This window comes from Mobula hypostoma, chromosome 6, assembly GCF_963921235.1.
Source record: "Mobula hypostoma chromosome 6, sMobHyp1.1, whole genome shotgun sequence".
In the NCBI taxonomy this organism is placed as follows: domain Eukaryota; kingdom Metazoa; phylum Chordata; class Chondrichthyes; order Myliobatiformes; family Myliobatidae; genus Mobula; species Mobula hypostoma.
Window position 1 is genome coordinate 184074964 of NC_086102.1, and position 22549 is coordinate 184097512.

A 22549-nucleotide genomic window follows, 5' to 3' on the forward strand; every position below is an offset into this window, starting at 1 on the left:
CTGCTGATAGGGGTGAATGTCCCAAAGGCATTGGAGTCATTGCAAGTGAATCACAGTGTTAATGGATCCTATGCAACCAGGACAATGCTGGACCATTGAAAGGGAACCATGGTGGTGGAAGAGACTACCCTTGACCAGAGCTAACAGGTAATGGGACTGCAGTTTTGCACTTGGACAAATCATGGCAGCAACGATTCAAGATAGACTTTCCTGAATGTAGTCAAAATGGACAACTTGGTTTGTCAGGAAAAGATCACAATCCAGGATAGTCTGCTTACCAGAAGAGGATTTTTGTGTAAATGTTGAGATTGCATATCTCCTGTGTCTTGGTAGCATGTAGTTGTAATTATTCTAGTAAAATAATTAGGGGGCTGGAATGTGGGAGACATGAATCTGTTCTCTATTTGCATTGATTCTGTGCTGCCCATTTATTACGTTTATTAAGTTAACTAGCCACATGAGAGGGGTGTGGTAAAAGCAAAGACAATAAGTGATGTATTCTTGCTTATTTCATGGCAATTTGTAGCTTGGGACAGGCAGAGGTCATACTTTTTGCTGGCCGCTGAATAGCGCTTAGCTTACACTTGGGTATGCTTAAGTTTATTGCTTCAAGATTATATGTCTCTGCTAATTGCTAATAAAGAATCAAATCAAGGATTCAACTTTTGGAGCAATCATTGGAGCTGGGGTCGCGTCATGAAGTATAACGATTCCACAGCGGTTGCAGGCTGGCGGGAATTGTTTCTTCTTAGTTTTTGGTTTGGTTTTGTCACTGCAACTAGTATAATTAATTCTGTGTTCAAATACTTAAAAAAGATAGAGCATTGGTTGCATAGAAGTGTTCAAGTCCAAAACTCTTTTTTACTTGAACCAACACAAGGGGGCAGTCGTAAGCTGGTAAACTTGGTTGAAATTGATTTAGTTCACTCATTTATACTCATAGTTCTTGGACTGGGTTTTAGCTAAAGTTTATGCTGTCCTTTTCAAGTAATCATTCTCCTTTATAAATGCTAAACCTACTTTGGTTCATCCAAAAAGTTAGTTACAAGTTTATGAAGACTTCAGAAAGATGTTTGTCCCTTTTCTTGTTCCAAACAATAGCGAAACAGTATCCAATGAAAGATAGGAAAAGTCATTTGAGAAAATGTGCAGACGGGAGGCAAAACAGACTAACGTAATCTCTGACATGAGAAGTGGCACTAAGTATTGTATTGCTCGCAGCCAATGATGAGCATGTATAAATCTGGAAAAAGTGCTGGTGTGGATGTTCAAAAATAAAGCAAAACATCATACCTATTTGAGTATGAAAAATTGTTCAGACAAATTAGATTATGAACATCTCATTTTAGACAACTTGGACCCAATGGCTCCAAAGCTCCATTTTAAAATGGAATTTGGGATAAATAAGATCTTGGTGGCAATTTAGCTCAAAGTAGATTGAATGCTAGGCTATAACATTGACCAGGCCAGTAGAATCAAAGAGACGTGCTAAATGCTCATGTCAAATTAATTTTGTGCAGCCAGTGGGGACCCTCCAATGATGTTGAAGTACAAGGTGCTGCTGGCCGGGGAACTACAGGAATCATGCTTCACTTCCTCGGCTTCTGCTCTTACAGGTGACGGTGCTCCTGTAGCTGAGGCATTAGTTATGCATTGTGCCAAAAAAACCTGTTTAGGGAATTGCGATCCTGTTTCGAAATCTCGGAGGATTTTTCTTGCATCACAAAAGAACATTTAACCGTGTTAAGCCTTGTGACTCCAAAACATTAAACTAATTCAAAGGAAGACACAGGAATCTGAAAAGTGAGTCTAAATTGGTCTTTTACTTTAAGCGAGGTATGCATGAATCACGTGGTAGCATGATGATGTATGCAATTTGCGTACTATTACATATATAACCCATAATTAATTTAAATGAACAAGAATGCCTAATCAAACTATATATAACTCAAATGTTACTGAAATTTTAAAAATACAGCCAACAACAGTACACCAAATTTATCTGACTTTGTAGTAGCTGAAATCTGCAATTATATTGTTGCAATACAAGAACAATTTCCTTTGAAGCAAGGAAAGCTATAGCCATAGAAATGCAAAGGACAAGAGCTGCCACTAGGGTAATTTTTGGCAGTCATGGATACATTTCCCAGATCTCCAGTTTAATCAGAGGATTTTTAAGACTGAATAGTATTAGGAATATGGGTGGAGATACATCTCTACCAAAGGAGGTGTAAGGTGCTCCTTCCCTCCGCTAGCCGGAAGACCACCCTTGGGGAAGGTGTAGCACCTGCTTCGCACCCATCCCCCAACCAATCAGGGTCATGTGGAGCCACGGGAGCGGGCGGTGGATGGTTGTACGAGCAGCTGGTGCATATCACAAGTCCTGGTTATGCACCCACAGATGCCAGGCAGACAATCTCTGAAGAGTATTGAGAAAGGCTGGGGTCACCCGTCTTGTAAAGACACTGCCCAGAAGAAAGCAATGGCAAACCATTTCTGTGGAAAAATTTGCTAAGAACAATCATAGTCAAAGATGATGATCACCTACGTCAAATGATAGGGCACATAATGATGGTGATGATGATTATACTATGAACATTTAGAATGAAAATTGAAGAATCACATACTTTTGATCTTATTTATTAATTGAAGGGTATAATGAAATACAGTACAACACATAAAACCTTCAATATTTTGTAAACATTTTCTAGCTGTGTCCAATCCCAGCTGTGTGGCCACAAAGGTTATGTGTGTGGGAATGTTTCAATCACTGCATAGCCACACACCCCGTGAAGCTTGGAGGAAACAGTGATATGCAGGCAGAAGAGATTTAGTTTAATTTGGCAAAATGTTCACCACAACATTGTGGGCCAAAGAAATTTCCTGTGCTGTATTGTTCAATGTTCATGTTAAAAATTGTGGCAAAGCTGGTTGTGAAGAGACCTTCCTTACAGTGTAAATCTACTTATTGAAAGTCTGACAAACACCGAGGCTGCGTATTTTTCTGTGAAGTGTGGAACTCCAACCAATCGGTGTGCCATCACAATTTTAAACTAAAAGGAGCTCCAATAATGCTACTCAAGATCTCAAATGCAACTGCACAAAATTATCAGTTCATAAATTACTACCATATTACTTGAGGCTACAGTAATAACTGGCAATGCTTTTTGGCAAGTACATTCATCCTTGATACCAATTATTCCATCTGATCTAATTAATTTGAAGCAGTTCCCTAATCAACTTAGTTTTGCTATGAGTGTTAACAAAGTACAAGGAAAATTACAAAGCTGTTTACTTAATCTTGACGTAATGCTGTTTTACCTACAGGATGGTTGCTCCAGAGTTGGAGGTGATATTAACCGATACATTTTTATAGTACTGTGAAGAAGTCTCAGGCACATATGTATAGCTAGGGTGCCTAAGACTTTTGCACAGCACTGTACATTAGGTTTTTCCAGTTCCCAAATAACACTTAATACTACTGAGCTTTGTTTCCCAAACACCTTCCTATTTTAACCAATATACAGTACCTGCTGGGACAACTATATTAGACATAATTTGAGTACTTTTTGGTGTATGTTTTTAATCTGTAATCTCAGTTCAATGGTTCAATGACTCCATTTAATATCAGAGAACGTAGTCTGTATACAACCTGATATTCTTACTCTTCGTAGACATCCATGAAAACAGAACCCCAAAGAATGAATGACAAAAAAATGTTAGAACCCCAAAGCCTCCTCTCCCCACCCCCATGCACAAGCAGCAGCACAGCGTCAACCCTCCCCCTCTTCCCCCCTCACATATCTCAGCAGGAAGCATTAGCAGCCACCACCCACCAAGCAAGCAATGGCTAAGCCCCCAAAGAGAGACCATGATCTGCAGTCCAACAAGAACGATTCACCTGACAATTCAACATGCCACAGGTTTTGTCTCTCACTAACAAGGGACAAACTGTATAATTTAGACCCTAAATTATTCTTTAAATAATGTTTAAATTTATCTCATTAGAAGTGTTATAAACCCAATTATGTGGAAATAAATGCCAACATCATGATTGCTGGCACAGGATATTACAGCTTGTTCAATCTATAATAATTTTGGATGACCCCATACTAAATGCCATATCTGCAAGTTTCCTTTATGCTCGCCATAGAGTATTGGATAGCAAAGTTTGCAGACGATAGGGAGATGGGCAGATAGGCAGATAGTTTTGAGGAAGTAGAGAGGCTACAGAAGGAATTAGCCGGATTAGGAGAATGGACAAAGAAGTGACAGATGGGATGCAGTGTCAGGAAGTGTATGGTCAAACACTTTGGTGGAAGAAATAAAAGGGTAAACTATTTCCTAAATGGAGAGAAAACTCAAGATCTGAGGTGCAAAGGGACTTGGGAGTCCTTGGACAGGATTCCCTAGAGGTTAATTTGCAGCTTGAGTCTGTGGTGAGGAAGGCAAATGTGATGTTAGCATTCATTTCAAAAGGACTAGAACATTAAAGCAAGGATGTAATGTTGAGGCTTTATAAAGCACTAGAGGCCTCACTTGGAGTATTGTGAACCGTTTTGGGTCTCTTATCTTAGAAAGGATATGCTGAAACTGAACGAGGTTCACAAAAGTAATTCCAGGATTGAACAGCTTGTCATAGGAGGAGCATTTGATAGCTCTGGGCCTGTACTCACTGGAATTCAGAAGAATGAGGGGTGACCTAATTGAAGCCTATCAAATGTTGAAAGGCCTTGATGGAGTGGATGGGAAGAGGATGTTTCCTGTGGTGGGGGAGTCTAAGACCAGAGGACACAGCCTCAGAATAGAGGGACATCCATTTGCAATGGAGACGAGGAGGAATTTCTTTAGCCAGAGAATGGTGAATCAATAGAATTCATTGCCACAGGTGGCTGTGGAGGCCAAGTCTTTATGTATATTTAAGGCCGAGGTCAATAGATTCTTGATTGGTCAGGGTTATGGGATACAGGGAGAAGGCAGGAGACGGGGCCTGAGAGGAAAATTGGATCAGCCATGGTGAAATGGCAGAGCAGACTCAATGGGCCAAATGGCCTAATTCTTCTCTTATATTTTATGGTCTTAAGTCAAGCAAGACGGTGTCTGAAAGCAGCCACCCCAGCCTGGAATTGGATTGGACACAAATGAGGTAGGCACTTTCAGTGGATGGGTCAGTGATCGAAGGACAGACCAGGAGGGGTTCCTTGGAGGCATTCAAATAGAGACAACCCCAAATCCTCCTGTAGATTGATCAAAGGGACTGGGAGACTGGTCAGATTATTCTGATGATCTGTGTCATGGTATGGAGTATAAACTGTTGCCTGTGAATCTGATACAGTTACCCCTGCCCACAAAGTAACTACGGATAACGACTACTGAGTTTCAGCTATCAGAGTATAAAGGTGCCTAGATAAGGAATGAACTGCAATGGGCCAGTAGGCAACAAGCACACAGATGACAGAGCTACATTTTAAAGACTGATTGAGATTGAGAAAGCAGAAGCATCCAAGAAGAGCATGTGATCAAATTTCTGGAATGTTTTATTACCATTCCTGCTCAGTCTAGTAAATAGTGGAGATAGAGGTCAGTACACAGGGACATGATAGGTTATCAATAGTGTTCTCGCAGTGGAAAAGAAGTTGGATTGTACATGTGTGTTCATCCGTAGACTGCAGAGAACAGCTCGTTCTTGCCAACAACACCCATTCACCATCAATTTACAGGCTATGTCACTCAGGGACTTGGGCTATATACATATTTTTTTTTGTTTGTGTGACTGAATAACTTAATTGGGGAAGAGATCCATAGTGAAGAGCAGTTTTTGCTGCCCCACTTAATTAGATCCTCCTTAAAGTTTGGCCTTCCTGGGATAGATTCCTGTCCAGGGTACGTTAGAGAGTATTCCAGAGTGATGTGAATAAAACAAATATTAAGTCAAGCCAGTCTTCAGTTCTTAATACAAATTGTAAATTGCAAGCAGTAAATTGAAGTTAAAAGCACACCCTTGCAAATAAACAATATTGTCTATAAGAGATGTGGATTAGTAAAGTGGTGACCATGAGAGCTTAGTGTCAGCCAAATGTTAAAACAATGGAATTGTGGTAATTGGCCTGCATCTCTCCAGGATTTGAGTAATGGCTTTAAGTACCATTTTAAACAAGTCCAAGGAATTAGCAACCAGACTGATACCATCACTTATCAATAGTTGATGTCTGGCTCTCCGTCAAGAGGCTTTTAGAATATTTGTGTTAATTATAGTTTCTCCCAGCAAAGGCATTTGAACCTTCAGAGGCATGTTATCAATTGCAATGTGCTTCCACTGTAAATATGTACTCTACCTCAAAGTAACCATTCGTCAACTCAAAGTATTGAAATAACCAATATTGTAACAATTAAATTTGATATTAAGGGTATAACAGTGTCAAGCTCTATGAAGCATCTCCAAGAGAATGTCTGTCATGATGAATAAATACTTTCATATCTACTCTCCAGTGACTTCAGTCACAGTCGCAACATTATCCACTTTGAGATACAAAACAGAAAAAGCAGTTAAGTGGTGAGTTCCAAGTAACTGAGGTGTACTTGTATGTGTCTAAAAGATCAAGCAGACTTCATGGGCCAAATGGCCTAATTCTGCTCCTTTATTTTATGGTCTTATGGTCTAACATGCAGGACAACAGATGAGCTGCCAAGTGGGAATGATTACAGGAGTACAATTGTAAAAGGCTTTAATGTAGAGTACTCTGGTATCTCACTGTTTAAAAAAAATTCATGGCAGTATATGGTGATATATAGTACTGTACAAAGGTCTTAGGCACGTATATATAGCTAGGGTTTCGAAGATTTTTGCACAGCACTGTATACAGAGTGCTGCCAAAAAAACCCAAAAATTTCATGACATATGAGTGATGATAAACATAATTCTGTTATGGGTCTCTATTGTGGACTGAGAGTGGGAAGGGAGCAGGGAGAGGGGAGAGAGAAGCCAAACAGAGTTTCATTGTACCCATGTATAATGACTATAAAGATCATTCAATTCAATTCAATATTGGTTGGGAAAAGGGGAAGGAATAGGGGTGAGAGAGCAGGAAGCACCAGGGAGACATTCTGTAATGACAAATAAATCAATTATTTGGAAACAAATTACCTTGCCTGGTGTCTCAGGGCTGGGTGCATCTGCACCCACAAACCCCCCACCCTGGCACTCCTCTGCCACCTGTCCTACATCCCTCCTGCGAAGCCCCACCCTGATTATTCCTAATATCCTTTGCTGCCATCTGATTTAAAGTCTCTCTCTGCTCCATATTAACAAGTACAGTAATATCCAAAAGTCTTACGCACCCTAGCTATATAGATGTGCCCGAGACTTTTGCATGGTACTGAATGTACTTTGATAATAAATTAATTTTAACTTTTAGACAAGCAAGGGTTTCCCATGGAGGAAGTACATCAAAGACTTGTGAAGATTGGCCATGATCTTAATGAAAAAGAAAGCAGATTCAAAGGAGCATATACCTACTCCCATTTCTAGTTATCTTGTGGAACTTGGAATACATTATGCTCAATTACTCAAGTTTGTGAATCTTAGGTTCCTGGAGGGGGAAGGGGAAGTTCGGGAGGAATCAGTCTTTAAGGTTTCACCAATTTATAATTCCTATAACTGAGTTGAAAAAAGCACTACTAACAAGAAGCAATAACTTCAAATCTCCAACTAGAAATGGAATGTGAAATAAAACAACATCTGCATTTAAAAAGCAATTTTATTCAGCATATTGTCTACATACAGGAAGGGCAGGTAGATGAAATTAGCAGGAGAAACTATTATTCCTCTATAATCCAAATGTGAGTTCCATACTACTTTTCTGACAAATTTAGCAAATCAAAATAGAAATAAGCAAATGTAGTAATAATCATTTGTCCTCAAATACAAACATGTACAAGATTGGCTGAAAGATTAAGGCACCTTCATTTAGTGTTTCCTGTTCAGTTTTTGGCATTTGAGGCAATGTATAAACTATAAACGACAACAAAATCAGCTAAGTCATTCTTTTTTTGGTTGTTTAAAAAAGAAAGTGGTGTTTACAAGCGTTCAAATTCTCCCTTCTCCCATTTGGTCTCAACTAAACAGTTCTTTTTAAAACAAAGATCTTTGCAGTAAGCTGTAATGAAACAAGCTTGTGTAAATCCACTATTTTAGTCAGAACAAAATTAAAAAATTGCACATGTTGTATAAAGCTTGCTCATAATGCAAGTTAACATTACCTATTGGCAATTTTGGTATAGGCAACTTATAAATAGAACAAAAGCAATTCCCCCCCCAAAAAAAATACTGAAGTGTTCCGCTTTCAATGATAAAGCGGCTACAGTGTTTGTTACAAGTTAGTGTCAAGAACAGAATTTTAGCATTTAAACACCAATAGGATTTGGAGGACAAAAATGGTCAAAATTTACATTACTCTCAAATTTGCATGTATAGTTAAAATGGACATTACAGTTAATCATTTCAATGACATGTTAAGAACCTAGAAACACATGCTATGAATGACACTGTTGAAATGACAATGGCATCAAAACAGACTGCCATCACTTAGAATAGATGGAAAATTTCAAAATAAAGTCCTGTCATTAATCAAATCTGGTGACTGGAAGGCATTTCCTCTATATTCAAGTTGAATATTAAAACATGCTGGATGATTACTCATTTATGCAATTACACAAAATTCAGCTGCAACAAATTAAACAAAATTGGAATTTTCTGAATTAAAGAGAGAATTTCATTTACCTCCAAAATAAAGTGAAGACAGGATTGTACAATATCAAGACCTTTGGCCCCATTTGGCAGTCATACATTTTAAGATTTATAGAAACTAGCCTTGTTGAAAGCCTTTGCAAAATCTAAAAAAAAACAATTGGCACAATGCGACTACATCTGGAAATGATCTGAAAACCTCCAGATCCACAGGAAGAAACCAGCATAGCATATGGATTAGTAACAGAATGAAATTCACTTCTTGCTTTCCCCTTAACCCTGCAAACAAGATTTTTGAACTTTATCAGGACATTTTCTTACAAAAATTTCTTTGTGCCCAGTAGACAAGACATACAATTGCTGTAGAAAGGATTCAGTGTGCTCAATAGTAAATGTCTGAAATCTATGATTTGTGCTTCTATTCATATTCAAGTTTATTGAATGCAGAAGTTTACATCTTGCTAAAACATTCCTTCGCATTGGTCCAAACTTGAATTCCCTAAAAACAAAACAAAAATGCATTTTACAGTTACCATAGTCAATGTCTTTTTCAAAAAATTAAATATTTCAAGATTTATGCATTTTCTGAAAGCTAACATTGATTAGAAAAATGGTCATATGTTCAGGCAACGAAGTAAAACAATGGCTGATTTCACTTTAAGCCAGGAGTTCCCAACCTTTTTTATGCCATGGACCCCTACCATTAACCAATGTAGAAGAAGAAAAGAAAGCCCTTAACTCCGAGTGGGCTTTAGCAGGCGTTCTTATTTTTACGAGGCCGTGTTGCTAGCTCGACGCTCAACCCAGCACAGATGGAAAGCGTGCAAGGGAGCAGGCTGGATTCAAACTCGGGAGCCTTCGCTCCGAAGTCTGGCGCTGATGCCACTATACCACCAGTTGGCATTATCCAATGTGTCTGGGTAAATTTGAGGGCAAGGTGGAAGTTGGGGGCAAAGTTGATGAAGTGGATGAGCTCTGCATGGGTGCAGGAAGCAGCAACAATGTAGTGTAAGAAAAGTGGGGAATGGACACTTGTGTAGGCTTGGAACATAGATCGTTCCATGTAGCTGACAAACAGCCAAGCATAGCTGGGACCCATGCGAGTGCCCACAGCTACACCTTTTGTTTGAGTGAAGTGGGAGGAGCCAAAGGGGAAATTACTGAGGGCGAGGACAATTTCCACCTGGGAGGAGAGTGGTGGTGGTTGGGTCTGGTGTCCAGAAAGAAATGGAGAGCTTTGAGGCCTTCCTGGTGGAGGATGGATGTGTATACATCCAAGTGAAAATAAGATCATGGGGGCCAGGGAGCTTGAAATCATTGAAAATATCCAGACCATGTAAAGTATCACAATTGTAGGTAGGAAGGGACTGAACAAGGGGGAATAAAACAGAGTAGAGGTTTGAAGATATGAGTTTAGTGGGGCAGGAATAAACTGAAACAATGGGAAACCATGAGAGATCCCCAGACCTAATAAGGTCAGTGATGGTGTGGGAGACAAAGGCCTGGAGCTCCTTAGTGGGATTCTGTTCAAGGATGTGTCTGAGAGTTGTCTCTGGGCCACAGCAAGGTAGAGGTGAGTCCACTAGACTACTACAGCACCCATTTTATCTGCGGGTTTGATGGTGAGATTAGGATTAGTGCAGAGGGAGTAGTGAGCACAGAATTCAGAAAGGGTGAGGTTGGAATTGAAAAGGAGTGTTGAAGTCAAGACGGTTGATCTCTCGTCAGCAGTTGGCAATGAAAATGTCCAGAGCAGGCAGAAGACCAGGGCAGGGGGTCCAGGAAGAGTAGGACGGTTGAAGACGGGAGAAGGGGTCATTGGTGCGGGGTGGAGAGTCCCTGCCAAAGAAATAGGCACGGAAACTGAGGCAGCGGAAGAAAAGCTCAGCATCATGGCTGGCACAGGACTCGCAAAAGTGTGGGTGCAGAGGAACAAAAGTGAGGACCTTACAGCGGGCAAAATGTTCTGCCTCAGAGAGGGGAAGGTCAGAGGGAATGAAGGCACGGCCGGCTGAGTGCTGGGATCGGGGGTGGGGGAGGTGTTGGTGGTGTCTGTGGGGAAAGGAGGTTTGGGGTGTTCAGTGAGGGTGGGGTGAGAGGAAAATGGGAGTATTCGAGGGCCCAAGAGCTGGCAGTGGGACCTAAGAGAGGTGGGGTTGCGGAGTGGTGGTGAGGGAAGGGGAGACGGGGGTTCCAGTGGCAGTGCCTGAAGACCCGGCCTGGAGGTCAAGGCTGAAGTCGACGTTGCAGGTTGTGCAACTGGCGCTTTGGAGGTGTCCGAGGTTGTTGACTGGATTCACCAGTTGCTGCAGATATCTTGCCCCACCTGGGCGCTTTTTTTTGCAGCCACATCTCTGACTTGCAACCTCTCTGGATTAAGAACAGTTCACAGGAATGGAACCCAGATATAACCTTGAGAGGGCCTGTACTAGTCTCCCCAGCATCCAGGACACCTTCAAATGGTAATGCCTCAAAAAGGCGGTATCCATTATTAAGAATCCCCATCAGCCAGGACATGCCCTCTTCTCTTTGCTGTCGTAAAGGAGGAGGTACCGAAGCAGAAAGAAACACTCAATGTTTCAGGAACAACTTCTTCCTCTCCACCATCAGATTTCTGAATGGACAATGAATTCTAATGCTAACACCTCAGTATTATATTCTTTCTTTTTGCACTACTTACTTTTTATGCTGTATATAGTTATTATAATTTATAGGTTTTTAAATAAATATGTATTGCAATGTACTGCTACCCCAAAACAAATTTCACAACATATGCCAGTGATATCAAAACCTGAATGAGAAAGCTCCTTAAGAGGTAATGCCACTGTGATGACACTAATCTGCAAGCCTTAAATGTGCTTTAACATTTGTAAACAATTTAATCTGATCATTTAAATTAACAAGCTGATACATTTGCCTCAAACCAATTAAGAGAATTACAAAGGCAAAATTATATACTGTATCATCTCAGTTTTTCCCCTATGCAGAAGTGACATGATTTGTTGTTTAGCATAATTGGCCCCATACTTCCTTCACCACAGATTGAGGACACCTGGTCTCCACATTTGGAACTGTTATAGAATTGCAATAGATTCATGAAAGGGAAACTTATTTTGTAATTCTATTAGGAATAAAGACGCAAATAACCTTCTGATAACCCAAAATATAGGATTTGACTATTTACATCTATACAGTTTCAATCAAACTGATTATCAGTTACAGATTCTTTTATATTGTAGTAAAATGCTTGATTTTTAAAAAAAACTATGAGGGGAGTGAGAGAAAGTCTCCATCATTGTTGATGGTTACATTCAAACTCTTATAGCTATGTATTTCAGTTAAATAACCTGTCCCTTTCTTGATTCAATTAAAACAAATATGCATGGTAATCAAAGCACACCATCACTCAAGTTACCCAAAACGCCACATCTTAAAAGATAGGGTAAATGTAAGCAGGGTTTTTCCACTGAGGTTGGGTGGGACTACAACCAGAGGTCGCAGGTTTAAGCTGGAAGGTGAAAAGTTTAAGGGGAATATGAGGGGAAACTTCACTCAGAGGGTGGTGAGAGTGTGGAATGAGCTGCCAGCGCAAGTGGTGCATGCAAGTTCGATTTCAACGTTTGAGAGAAGTTTGGATAGGTACATGGATGGTAAGGGTATGGAGGGCTACGGATCGAGTGTAGGTCAATGGGAGTAGTCAGTTTAAATGGCTCAGCACAGGCTAGATGGACTGAAGGGCCTATTTCTGTACTGTACATTTCTATGAATGACTCCATAAATCTTTGAAGAATAGCAGCAATGAATTGGAAATGCTGCAATAAATAGCAAACATGCAAATATACAAAGTGGGATAAAATATTACAATTTATTAAAATTGCTTTTCAAACACTCAAGTCAGCTTTGTGTATTCATGACTTAACAGTATTTAGTTACAGCAATCTGATAAGCCTGAACAAATTCAAATTTTCACCAGATCATTTAAACCTATTTGGAAGCATTTCAATAGAAACACCAAACTGAAAATAGAACACACTGTTCTTAATTATTGATTCATTACAAGACTTTGTGTTTAAAAAAAAAATCAGCCTCTGGCCACCTAGTGAGTTTTCATAGATTGTAAAACTCAATAGCTAGTTTCTAGCTTACTAGGGAATTACTCAAGGGATGGAGTCAAACTACCAGAGAATCATTTTTAAATTAAAAGAGCAAAACTGCACCATCTTCTTCAGCACTGAACAATGGAACTCATAACATACCATCAGACCAAACAAGAATTAAAAATGTTTATTTTTAGAGCAATAAAATTATGATTCCATAAGCAAATTAGTTGTGTAGTTTCTATGATGGGCCTTTTGCCTTTCATAGGAGTAAACCACACCACCTCAATCCAGTTCCACCATCCAAAAGAGATAATGGTTGATCTTTAAATTTTAAACTACCTTTATATCCACCATGCTTGAGTCTTTACACAATCCAGATATGCTAGTTCTCTGGTAAATTCCAACATTCACAATACTTTGACTTTAAATATGATAATATTCTTGGGCTGAATGGTTGGCAGCTCAATGGAAATATGCTCTAGTTCAGATTTCTGACACTCAACACTCAATATTAAGCCTTCAGTATCAAACATTTCCAGTAATCACCTCACTTGACTATAGTCCAGAAAATTCAGGCACATTCCATTCGGTTTTTTTTATTATTACTCATTATTCCCCATTAGCAAACATTTGAAGTTGAAAGAATAAACCATTTGGTAAACATTGCACTGTCTCCAAAATTTAATATGCTAGTCCAGTACAATAAGATGTTGCCCAACCTCATGAGCACACGCTATAATCTTGAAGGCACCTTATTAAATTCCTTATGCAAGTCTACAACCACTAGCTCTCCTTTATTAGACTCAATAATTACATCTTCAAACATATATTAGCTTTGTAACATGGATTATATAATCTGTTGAAGGAGCTCATTGGTTTTCTCTCATTAGTTTGCCCGGTATGTCACATCATATTCGGATTAATTCAAAAACATTAATAGCAACTTACCTTTTTACACATACTTATCTGCATTACTGCATAGCTGATGAGGGCCTCTTTCAAATCCTTGTTCTTCTGTTCCTTAAAACGCTCAATGTCAGCCCAAGCATTTTTCACGAACTCTCTAAGAGTAAAACAAATATCATAGGAACTTTACTATAAGGGAAAGGTAGTTAGTTAAGTAAAAGCTCCTTAAGGGTCTCCAAAGAAACAGGGTATCTGATTCATCTCAAATTGCTCATATAGAGCTTTAATCTCTGCAGCAAGAAAAACTCTACACATTAAAAATAACATTTAAATAAACATCGAGCAAGAAAAATAGGCAAACTGTGAACAGAGTCTAACTATATTTCATAAGTTAACTCAGGAAGTTGTACAACAAACATATAGTGCTGCAACATTTTGTTTTGCCTATACTAGAACTACTAATGTAAATTTTTAATTTATGAGAAAAATAGCCTGGGAATGCCAAAAGCAAAACATTGAAATGTAAAGTGAAGAAAGATTTTTAAAGGAAGTTCCAGGAGTATCTTAATCTGATTGAACTTAAATACATCTTTGAAACTTCACTCAGTAACAGCCATAGACAAGATCATTACCAAGACCACTTCCACAAAAACAGATGCTGTAATAAAAGACATTTTGAAACAAAACCCTATTCTTCAGAAAAAAATAAACTGGGAAATGTATAACTATCAGAGAGGGGTGAATCTACGACTCATTTATGGACTCTGCAACTCATGTTCTCAATATTTACTGCTCAGTTAAAATTATTGGGTTTTTTTCTATTCTGCATTTGCAAAGTTTGTTGTCTTTTGCATATTAGTTGTTTTGTGTGCTTTTTCCCCTACTGATTCTATGGTACTTACTGTGAATGACTGCAAGAAAATGAATTGCAGGATAGTATATCATGATACAGATACTTTGATAATAAAGTTACTTTGCACTACAATGTGGCCAGTCTGAAATGTCAGCATGTCAGGGCCTAGCATTTTTGTGGAAGAACAAATATCATATGCAGCAGTCTTAGACATATATACATACACACACTGTGGCTACAAAAAGTATTCACCCCCCTTGGGAGTTTTCATGTTTTATCTGTTTTACAACATTGAATCGCAGTGGATTTAATTTGGCTTTTTTTGACACCAATCAGCAGTAAAAGACTCTTTTGTGTCAAAGCGAAAACCGATCTCTACAAAGTGATCTGAATTAATTACAGATATAAACCACAAAATAATTGATTGCATAACTATTTACCCCCTTTAATATGACACAACAAATCATCACTGGTGAACCAATTGGTTTTAGAGGTCACTTAATTAGTTAAATGGAGATCTCTTGTGTGCAGTCAAGGTGTTTCAATTGATAGTAGTAAAACTACACTTGTATCTGAAAGGTCCAACTGCTGGTGAGTCAGTATCCTGACAAAAACTACACCATGAAGACAAAAGAACACTCCAAGCAACTCCACTAGAAGGTCATTGAAAAGCACAAGTCAGGACATAAACAAGAGAAAATCTGCAGGTGCTGGAAATCCAAACAACACACACAAAATGCTGGAGGAACTCAGCAGGTCAGGTAGCATCTAGGAGCCCTGCCAAAGGGTATCAGCTTGAAACATCGACTGTACTTTTCTCCCCATAGATGCTGCTGGCCTGCTGAGTTCTTCCAGCATTGTGTGTGCGTAGCACAAGTCAGAAGACGGATACAAGGAAGTTTCCAAGTTACTGAATACCCCTTCAGGTACAGTTCAGTCAATCATCAAGAAATGGAAAGAATAAGGCACAGCTATAAATCTGCCTAGAGCAGGCTGAACTCAAAAACTGAGTGACTGCGCAAAAAAGGGAGGAGTGAGGGAGGCCACTAAGAGACCGATGACAACTGAAGGATTTACAAGCATCAGTGGCTGAGATGGGAGAGACTGCGCATACAATTGTTGCGAAGTGCTTCACCAGTCGTAGTTTTACAGGGGAGTGGCAAAGAGAAAGCCACTCTAGAAAAAAACTCACATGAAATCTCGGCTAAAGTTTGCCAGGAGGCATGTGGGAGACTCTGAAGTCGGCTGGAAGAAGGTTCTATGGTCTGAAGAAACCAATACTGAGCTTTTTGGCCATCAGACTAAATGCCATGTTTGGCATTTGGCCCTAGAAGGCTTGTGAAGGTAGAGGGTAAACTGAATGCAGCAAAATACAGGGAAATCCTGGAGGAAAACCTAATGCAGTCTGCAAGAGAACTGCGACTTGGGAGAAGATTTGTTTTCTAGTAAGACAATGACCCCAAGCATAAAGATTCAAGATTCAAAGAACTTTATTGTCATTCTAACCGTACATCAGCTCTGCAGGGCAGAATGAGACAGCGTTTCTCAGGGGCAGTGCAATCATAACATAACAAACGCAACACTAAATAATAAACATAACAATAAGTAGTAAAACACAACAGCCACATGTCAGTTAAAATCAAGTTATAAGTGTCCAGTGCAAGTTAAAAGTGTCCAAAGCAGAGTCAGGTAGAGCAGCTATTTAGCAGTCTGACTGCCTGTGGGAGGAAGCTGTTTAGTAGCCTTGTGGTTTTAGTTTTGATGCTCCTGTAACGTTTGCCTGATGGCAGAAGAACAAACAGTTCATGGAGAGAGTGTGAGGGGTCTTTAATGATGTACCGTGTCTTCTGGAGCCATGGACTCTGAAAGAGGTCTTGGACAGAAGGTAGGGAGACCCCAATAACCTTCTCTGCTCCCCTAACCACCCTCTGCAAGGCTTTTTTGCCGACAGCACTGCAGCTGGAGTACCAGGTTGTGATGCAAAAGGTCAGCACACTCTCAACCACGCCTCTGTAGAATGTAGTTAAGATGTTAGTGGGGAGTGATGCTTGTTTAAGCTTTCTCAGAAAGTGCAATCTCTGCTGGGCCCGTTTCACAATCCCTGGACCAGGTGAGATTATCCAAGATCAGCACCCCAAGGAACTTGATGTTTTCCACTCTCTCTACTGTGGAGCCGCTGATGCTGAGGGGTGTGTGCTCAGGCTGAGACCGTCTGAAATCAACGATCATCTCCTTGGTTTTGGTGACATTAAGCATCAAGTTTAATGTCACTGCCCCAGCTCTCTAGGTGTTTGACCTCCTCCTTGTACATTGTTTCATCATTTTTGCTGATGAGCCTCATCACTGTGGTATCATCAGCAAATTTAATGATCAGGCTCTCCTTGAATCCTTGAAGCCAAAGCTACACAGGAGTGGTTTAACAACAAAGTGATTGTCCTGGAGTGGCCCAGTCAGAGTCCAGACCACAATGTAATTGAGAATTTGTAGCTGGACTTGAAAAGGGCTGTTCTATTATGATCCCCATGCAATCTGACAGAGCTTGAGCAGTTTTGTATAGAAGAATGGGGAAAAATGTAGTGTCCAGATGTGCAAAACAGATATAGAGTCCTATCCACACAGATTCAAGGTTGTAATTGCTGCCAAAGGTGTATCTACTAAATACTAACCTGTAAGGGGTAAGCAATTTTGCGATCGATTATCTTGTGTTTAATAATTATAATAAATTTAGACCAATTTGTAAATATGGAAGAGTCTTTTCTGTTGATCAGTGTCAAAAAAGCCAAATTAAATTAAATCCACTGTGATTCAATGTTGTAAAACAATAAAACATGAAAACATCTAGGGGTGCGGGGGGGGGGGGTGGTACTTTTTATACGCACTGTACCTATAGTTCCCAAGACTTCTTCCGCAGTAATATAGTAATTTATGTAGTGCACTGCTGCCACACCAAAAAAAAAGGCAAATTTCATGATCACTTACTTGGTAGTGTGGAGGAGCAGAGGAATCTGGGGTACATGTCCACAGATCCCTGAATGTTGCCTCACAGGTGGATAGGGTAGTTAAGAAAGCTTATGGGGTGTTAGCTTTCATAAGTCGAGGGACAGAGTTTAAGAGTCGCGATGTAATGATGCAGCTCTATAAAACTCTGGTTAGGCCACACTTGGAGTACTGTGTCCAGTTCTGGTCGCCTCACTATAGGAAGGATGTGGAAGCATTGGAAAGGGTACAGAGGAAATTTACCAGAATGCTGCCTGGTTTAGAGAGTATGCATTATGATCAGAGATTAAGGGAGCTAGGGCTTTACTCTTTGGAGAGAAGGAGGGTAAGAGGAGACATGATAGAGGTGTACAAGAAAATAAGAGGAATGGATAGAGTGGATAGCCAGCGCCTCTTCCCCAGGGCACCACTGCTCAATACAAGAGGACATGGCTTTAAGGTAAGGGGTGGGAAGTTCAAGGGGGATATTAGAGGAAGGTTTTTTACTCAGAGAGTGGTTGGTACGTGGAATGCACTGCCTGAGTCAGTGGTGGAGGCAGATACACTAGTGAAGTTTAAGAGACTACTAGACAGGAATATGGAGGAATTTAAGGTGGGGGGTTATATGGGAGGCAGTGTTCGAGGGTCGGCACAACACTGTGGGCCGAAGGGCCTGTACTGTGCTGTACTATTCTATGTTCTATGACAGATGTGAGTGATGATAAAGCTGATTTTGATACGGGTCTCTATCATAGACAGAGTCAGAACAGAGCAAGGAGAGGGGAGGGAGTGGGAAGCACCAGTGAGACATTTGTAACAATCAATAAACCAATTGTTTGGAATCATATGACCTTGCCTGGGTATGTCTGCACCCGCGCCATTCCCTGCCCCCTGTCCCATACCCTTCCTGCAGCGCTCCACCCTCATCCCTCCCAACATTCTTTCCTCCTGCCAGATTTGCAAACTCGTTCTCTGCCCCACGTTCACAGAAGTCCGAGGCACCCTAGCTATGTATATATATATATATATATATATATATATATATATATATATATATGCCTAAGACTTTAACACAGTAACTGCACAAACATGGAGTGATCAGTATTATAGGTAAGCAGATTAACCATTCTGCACACAAAAAAATCTCAAAGCATGTATGAGCAATTAATTTCTCTATAAGGTGGCAATTTTATCTAATTTACTTTATGCTATCTATGAATATCCTTAGTTTACTGCAATGTTACAGAAATATTCTAGTTTCAAGTAGGGAAGGTCATACAATAGTTCATTTCATCAAATCTGTTTACTAGAAGACTTAAGATTCACCCTCAAACATAATCACTTGTAAGGGTTTCCCCTCCATGCTCTCCTCAAAATTGAACTCAAGGAATTGCACATATCCCCAATTATAAAACTCATCTTTGACAGTATCCATACTTTGATCAAAATTCCTGAATGCCATGCTCAGTTCACCAACTTGCATATGAAATCATTGTAAATTATTTCTATGCTTTAGAGTTCCTTGACCTCATATATATAGTTACAGCTTTCCTTAAAAGTACAGCAGCTTTCAATGTCCTTTGTCTCCTCTGAAGCAGACATGAAATTCTGTAACTAATCCTTTTTCACCTTTGTATAAATAAATATAGTCAATAAGCTCAACTTGTTCAATCTTTCCCACTCACTATCTTCAATTTCTATGTGATTGCAAGGACAATATGATTGTAATTTTCGTCTCAACTTGCCGCTGTAGCACAGTGTTGGATGGATAACATGATACAAGTGGGAATTTTCCCTAAACAGTGAAGAGTGAGTTTTTATTGGCTTGAAGAAAAAAATGTAGGTTTTTTAAAAAAATAACAAAAAAAGAGACAAAATAAGTATTGATTCTATTAGTGGTTGATAAAATTGGTTTTCAAATTACACTGCACAACAAAGATTTGCTTCCTGAATACTTTTGGGTGTATCTTATGGATTTTGGGCTGATGGTGAAAATTACTATGAAGTTTCCTTATCACACACCATTTTTAAAAATTGCCTATATTTGTTATTCATATTCAAATTCATAATTTGAGTCAGAATAACTGATGCCAAGATTAAAGAAGGCTTTTGTTGTTCCACAAACCAAACAGATCATCAATGACAGGCAATTTTTAAAGAACTTCCAGTGTGATGGGAGAAAATCACATGGAGGCATTTGAGGATGTTGAATATTTTCTTGGCAACAACAGAGCACCAAACTGCATGCAGCTGGTTAACAACATGTTCCAAACATACAAAACCAGGAAGTTCAATATGTCACTAAAGATTTATTTTCTGCATTCCCATTTAGACTTTCTTCCTGCAAATCTTGGTGCTGTCAGTGACAAACATGGTGGAAGGTTTCACCAGGACATTGTGGTCAAGGAGAAATGGTATCAGGGCAACTGGAATCCATTAATGCTGATTATTTGACACCAAAGTGAGAAGCTTCAGACACAGTACAAATCAAAATTACCAGCAAAATATTTTTAGCTTAGTTGAACTATTGCGAAGCATCAGCACCGTTACGTAAGTAAACACATTATATTTAATAAAAGTAAATTTCTTATTTCTCCAAATTCCTACGTGATACAAGTAGTCTGAAAACATACTTGTGTTCAACTTCAAGCAGTCTATCATAAACAAAAAAAATCTGAGAAAGCAACACTTTCAAAAAAAAAAGATTTGCTGTCCAGTGTAATCAGTAAATGCAGTCTTTAATATTAAGAAGTGAATTGCAAAAGAAAGCAATGAAATAAAAAGAGTTTCCTAATTTACACAGAAGTATTTTAATACTTACTGATGGTGTTAAATGACAAATATAGAATGGGCTATTCATCAGTGGTCTCATTTTAAGCCATTTCAAGCAAAGCAATAATTTTTTTAAACAATATTTGAATCATTTGTAAATTCACTTCAAAATACTCAAGTGCTTAGATTAATTTTAAAAATATTGTTTTTGTTGAAAATCAAGAAGGCAGTCACAATATGTTGCTCAATAAGTGTGTCCAGGAAGAGAACACTTCAAACAGAAATAACTCCCTTTCATGACCTCCTGCTTTACAAGTTTGCAAACTTTTTTTGGCAATGTAGAATTAGGAAGTCCACTAAAGCAAGCATTTTCAAAAATACTTAGTGCTGATTCCAAAATAAATTCTGCACAATTCAAATGGCACAATATATTGTTTGTAACGGGGTAGGAACTGAGATAGTTATTCAAGTTGGGTTGCTAGCCTTACTCGCACTCCAGGTTTTTGGTTTTCACAAGCTCTTCTCCGGCCGTTATTTGCTCCTCTAACATATTCAGTTTGGCTTCTCTTTGTTCTGGCGTCTCTTGTCCAAAAAGTTTGCTGGTCATGCCTTTCAGTGAGAATGTTCGCACAGTCTACACAAATTAGAACAAAAATTCGTATAAGTCACAATTATGAATGTATTTTCTAATTTTTTTTTGATGGTTAACCCTACCGATATTCTTCAACAATCATCTACACCAAGTATAACGCTGATTGCACAATGAAGGGCAACAAGGAGCTGCAGCCTCACAGCTGCAAGAACTCTGCCATGACCCCGACCTTTCGTGCCATTTGTCTAGAGTTTGCATGCTTGTGTGCATTTCTGCCACGTGTTCCCATTTCCTTCCGCATCCCAAATGTGCACTCTGGATTATTTGGCTACTATCAATACCCTTCAGTGCAGATAAGGTATAAAGGAATTAAAAAGGAGATTTGATAGGGATAAGAGAAGTTGCAAAGATACAAGGAAATAAGTAAACTCACAGGAATGCTGTTTGATGCTGTCATGTAATCAATGGCAGAATGGGCTCATTCTGCATCAGATTGAGTAAAATGGGTAAAATAGATGCATAATTAGAGTTAATTAGTATAATGTACAAAAATCTGCAACTTTCATACTTCAAGTTTAACTGTTATTCAACCATACCTGAATACAGCCAACTGAAACAGTGTTACTCTGGAGCCAAGCCGCAAAACACAGTACCAACAGTCATACACAGCACAAGGCACATATAGCACATACAAAATAACAGTGAAATACAGTTACACACAAAAAAAGTCCTAGACCCCCGAGTTGATGAATGTGCAGCAGTCTGTAGTCAAACACAATGCATCTCATCTCCTGCTGAGCAAACACTGGAGAGCAGTACAGATTCAAGCACGGACATTGTGCCACACCACCTCTAGTGGAGCACACAGACTGACGCCTCTCTCCTGGGCAGCTGCTTGCAGGCGACACCACAGCTTGAGGCCTAGTCCTCACTACAACCGAGGCCATGCAGCTCCCCTGCCATCTGCCCCTACCGCTTGCCAATAAACCAGTAAATTGGACTGGACAATATTCCCATAGTAATTTTCCTTTGTTTCAACAAGTTCATTATTCATTAAACTTTATACCCCCATAGTCCGTCCCTCCTGACAGGTTAGTCCTCATCTAATCAGGTTTCTGCTCTGCACCTTATTTACAATCGAATTCCAGTTCTTACTTGGTGTGTAAATACCACCGGACTAGACATGCCCAGACATCATCCCTGATGAAGATGGCAGAGTTTGTCATTGAAACATTGGTTATAATTGATACTTGTATCCGGATGGAAGCCCGAGAAGAGTTTAGTCATCATATACACTGGGAGAGCACTAGATCCTTTTTCATTATATCTCATCCCTTTATTTGTTGTATAAAGCCAGGGATCCCACGATCCTCTGAACCTGCTCCACCACACTTAGTCTGAATTGTGCACTTGATTTGTGTTTTTGATACCATTCTTCCAACCAAAGTGCAAAACTTCACATTTAGCTGGCATCTGTCTGCCTATTTCACCAGGCTATCAATATCTCACTGAAGTCCACAGTTTTTCAATCAGCTACAAATTTGGTAATGCTCAGTGCATCCAGATATTTAAAGAAGAAAAGCAGTGGTTTCAGTAAGAATTCC

General features: G+C 39.5%; 1 protein-coding gene across 1 annotated transcript in view; it reads right to left on the bottom strand.

The window, feature by feature from the left end:
- Positions 1-7746: 7746 nt before the first annotated feature.
- snx4 (sorting nexin 4) overlaps positions 7747-22549 on the bottom strand; it is an 86105-nt gene continuing 71302 nt past the window's right edge. The window contains exons 12-14 of the mRNA XM_063052424.1: positions 20842-20987; positions 13795-13909; positions 7747-9245 (exon numbers count right to left, since the gene is read on the bottom strand). Of these exons, the coding sequence (XP_062908494.1) occupies positions 9198-9245; positions 13795-13909; positions 20842-20987 (309 nt within the window). The 3' untranslated portion in view covers positions 7747-9197. The remainder of the gene's footprint in view (positions 9246-13794; positions 13910-20841; positions 20988-22549) is intronic.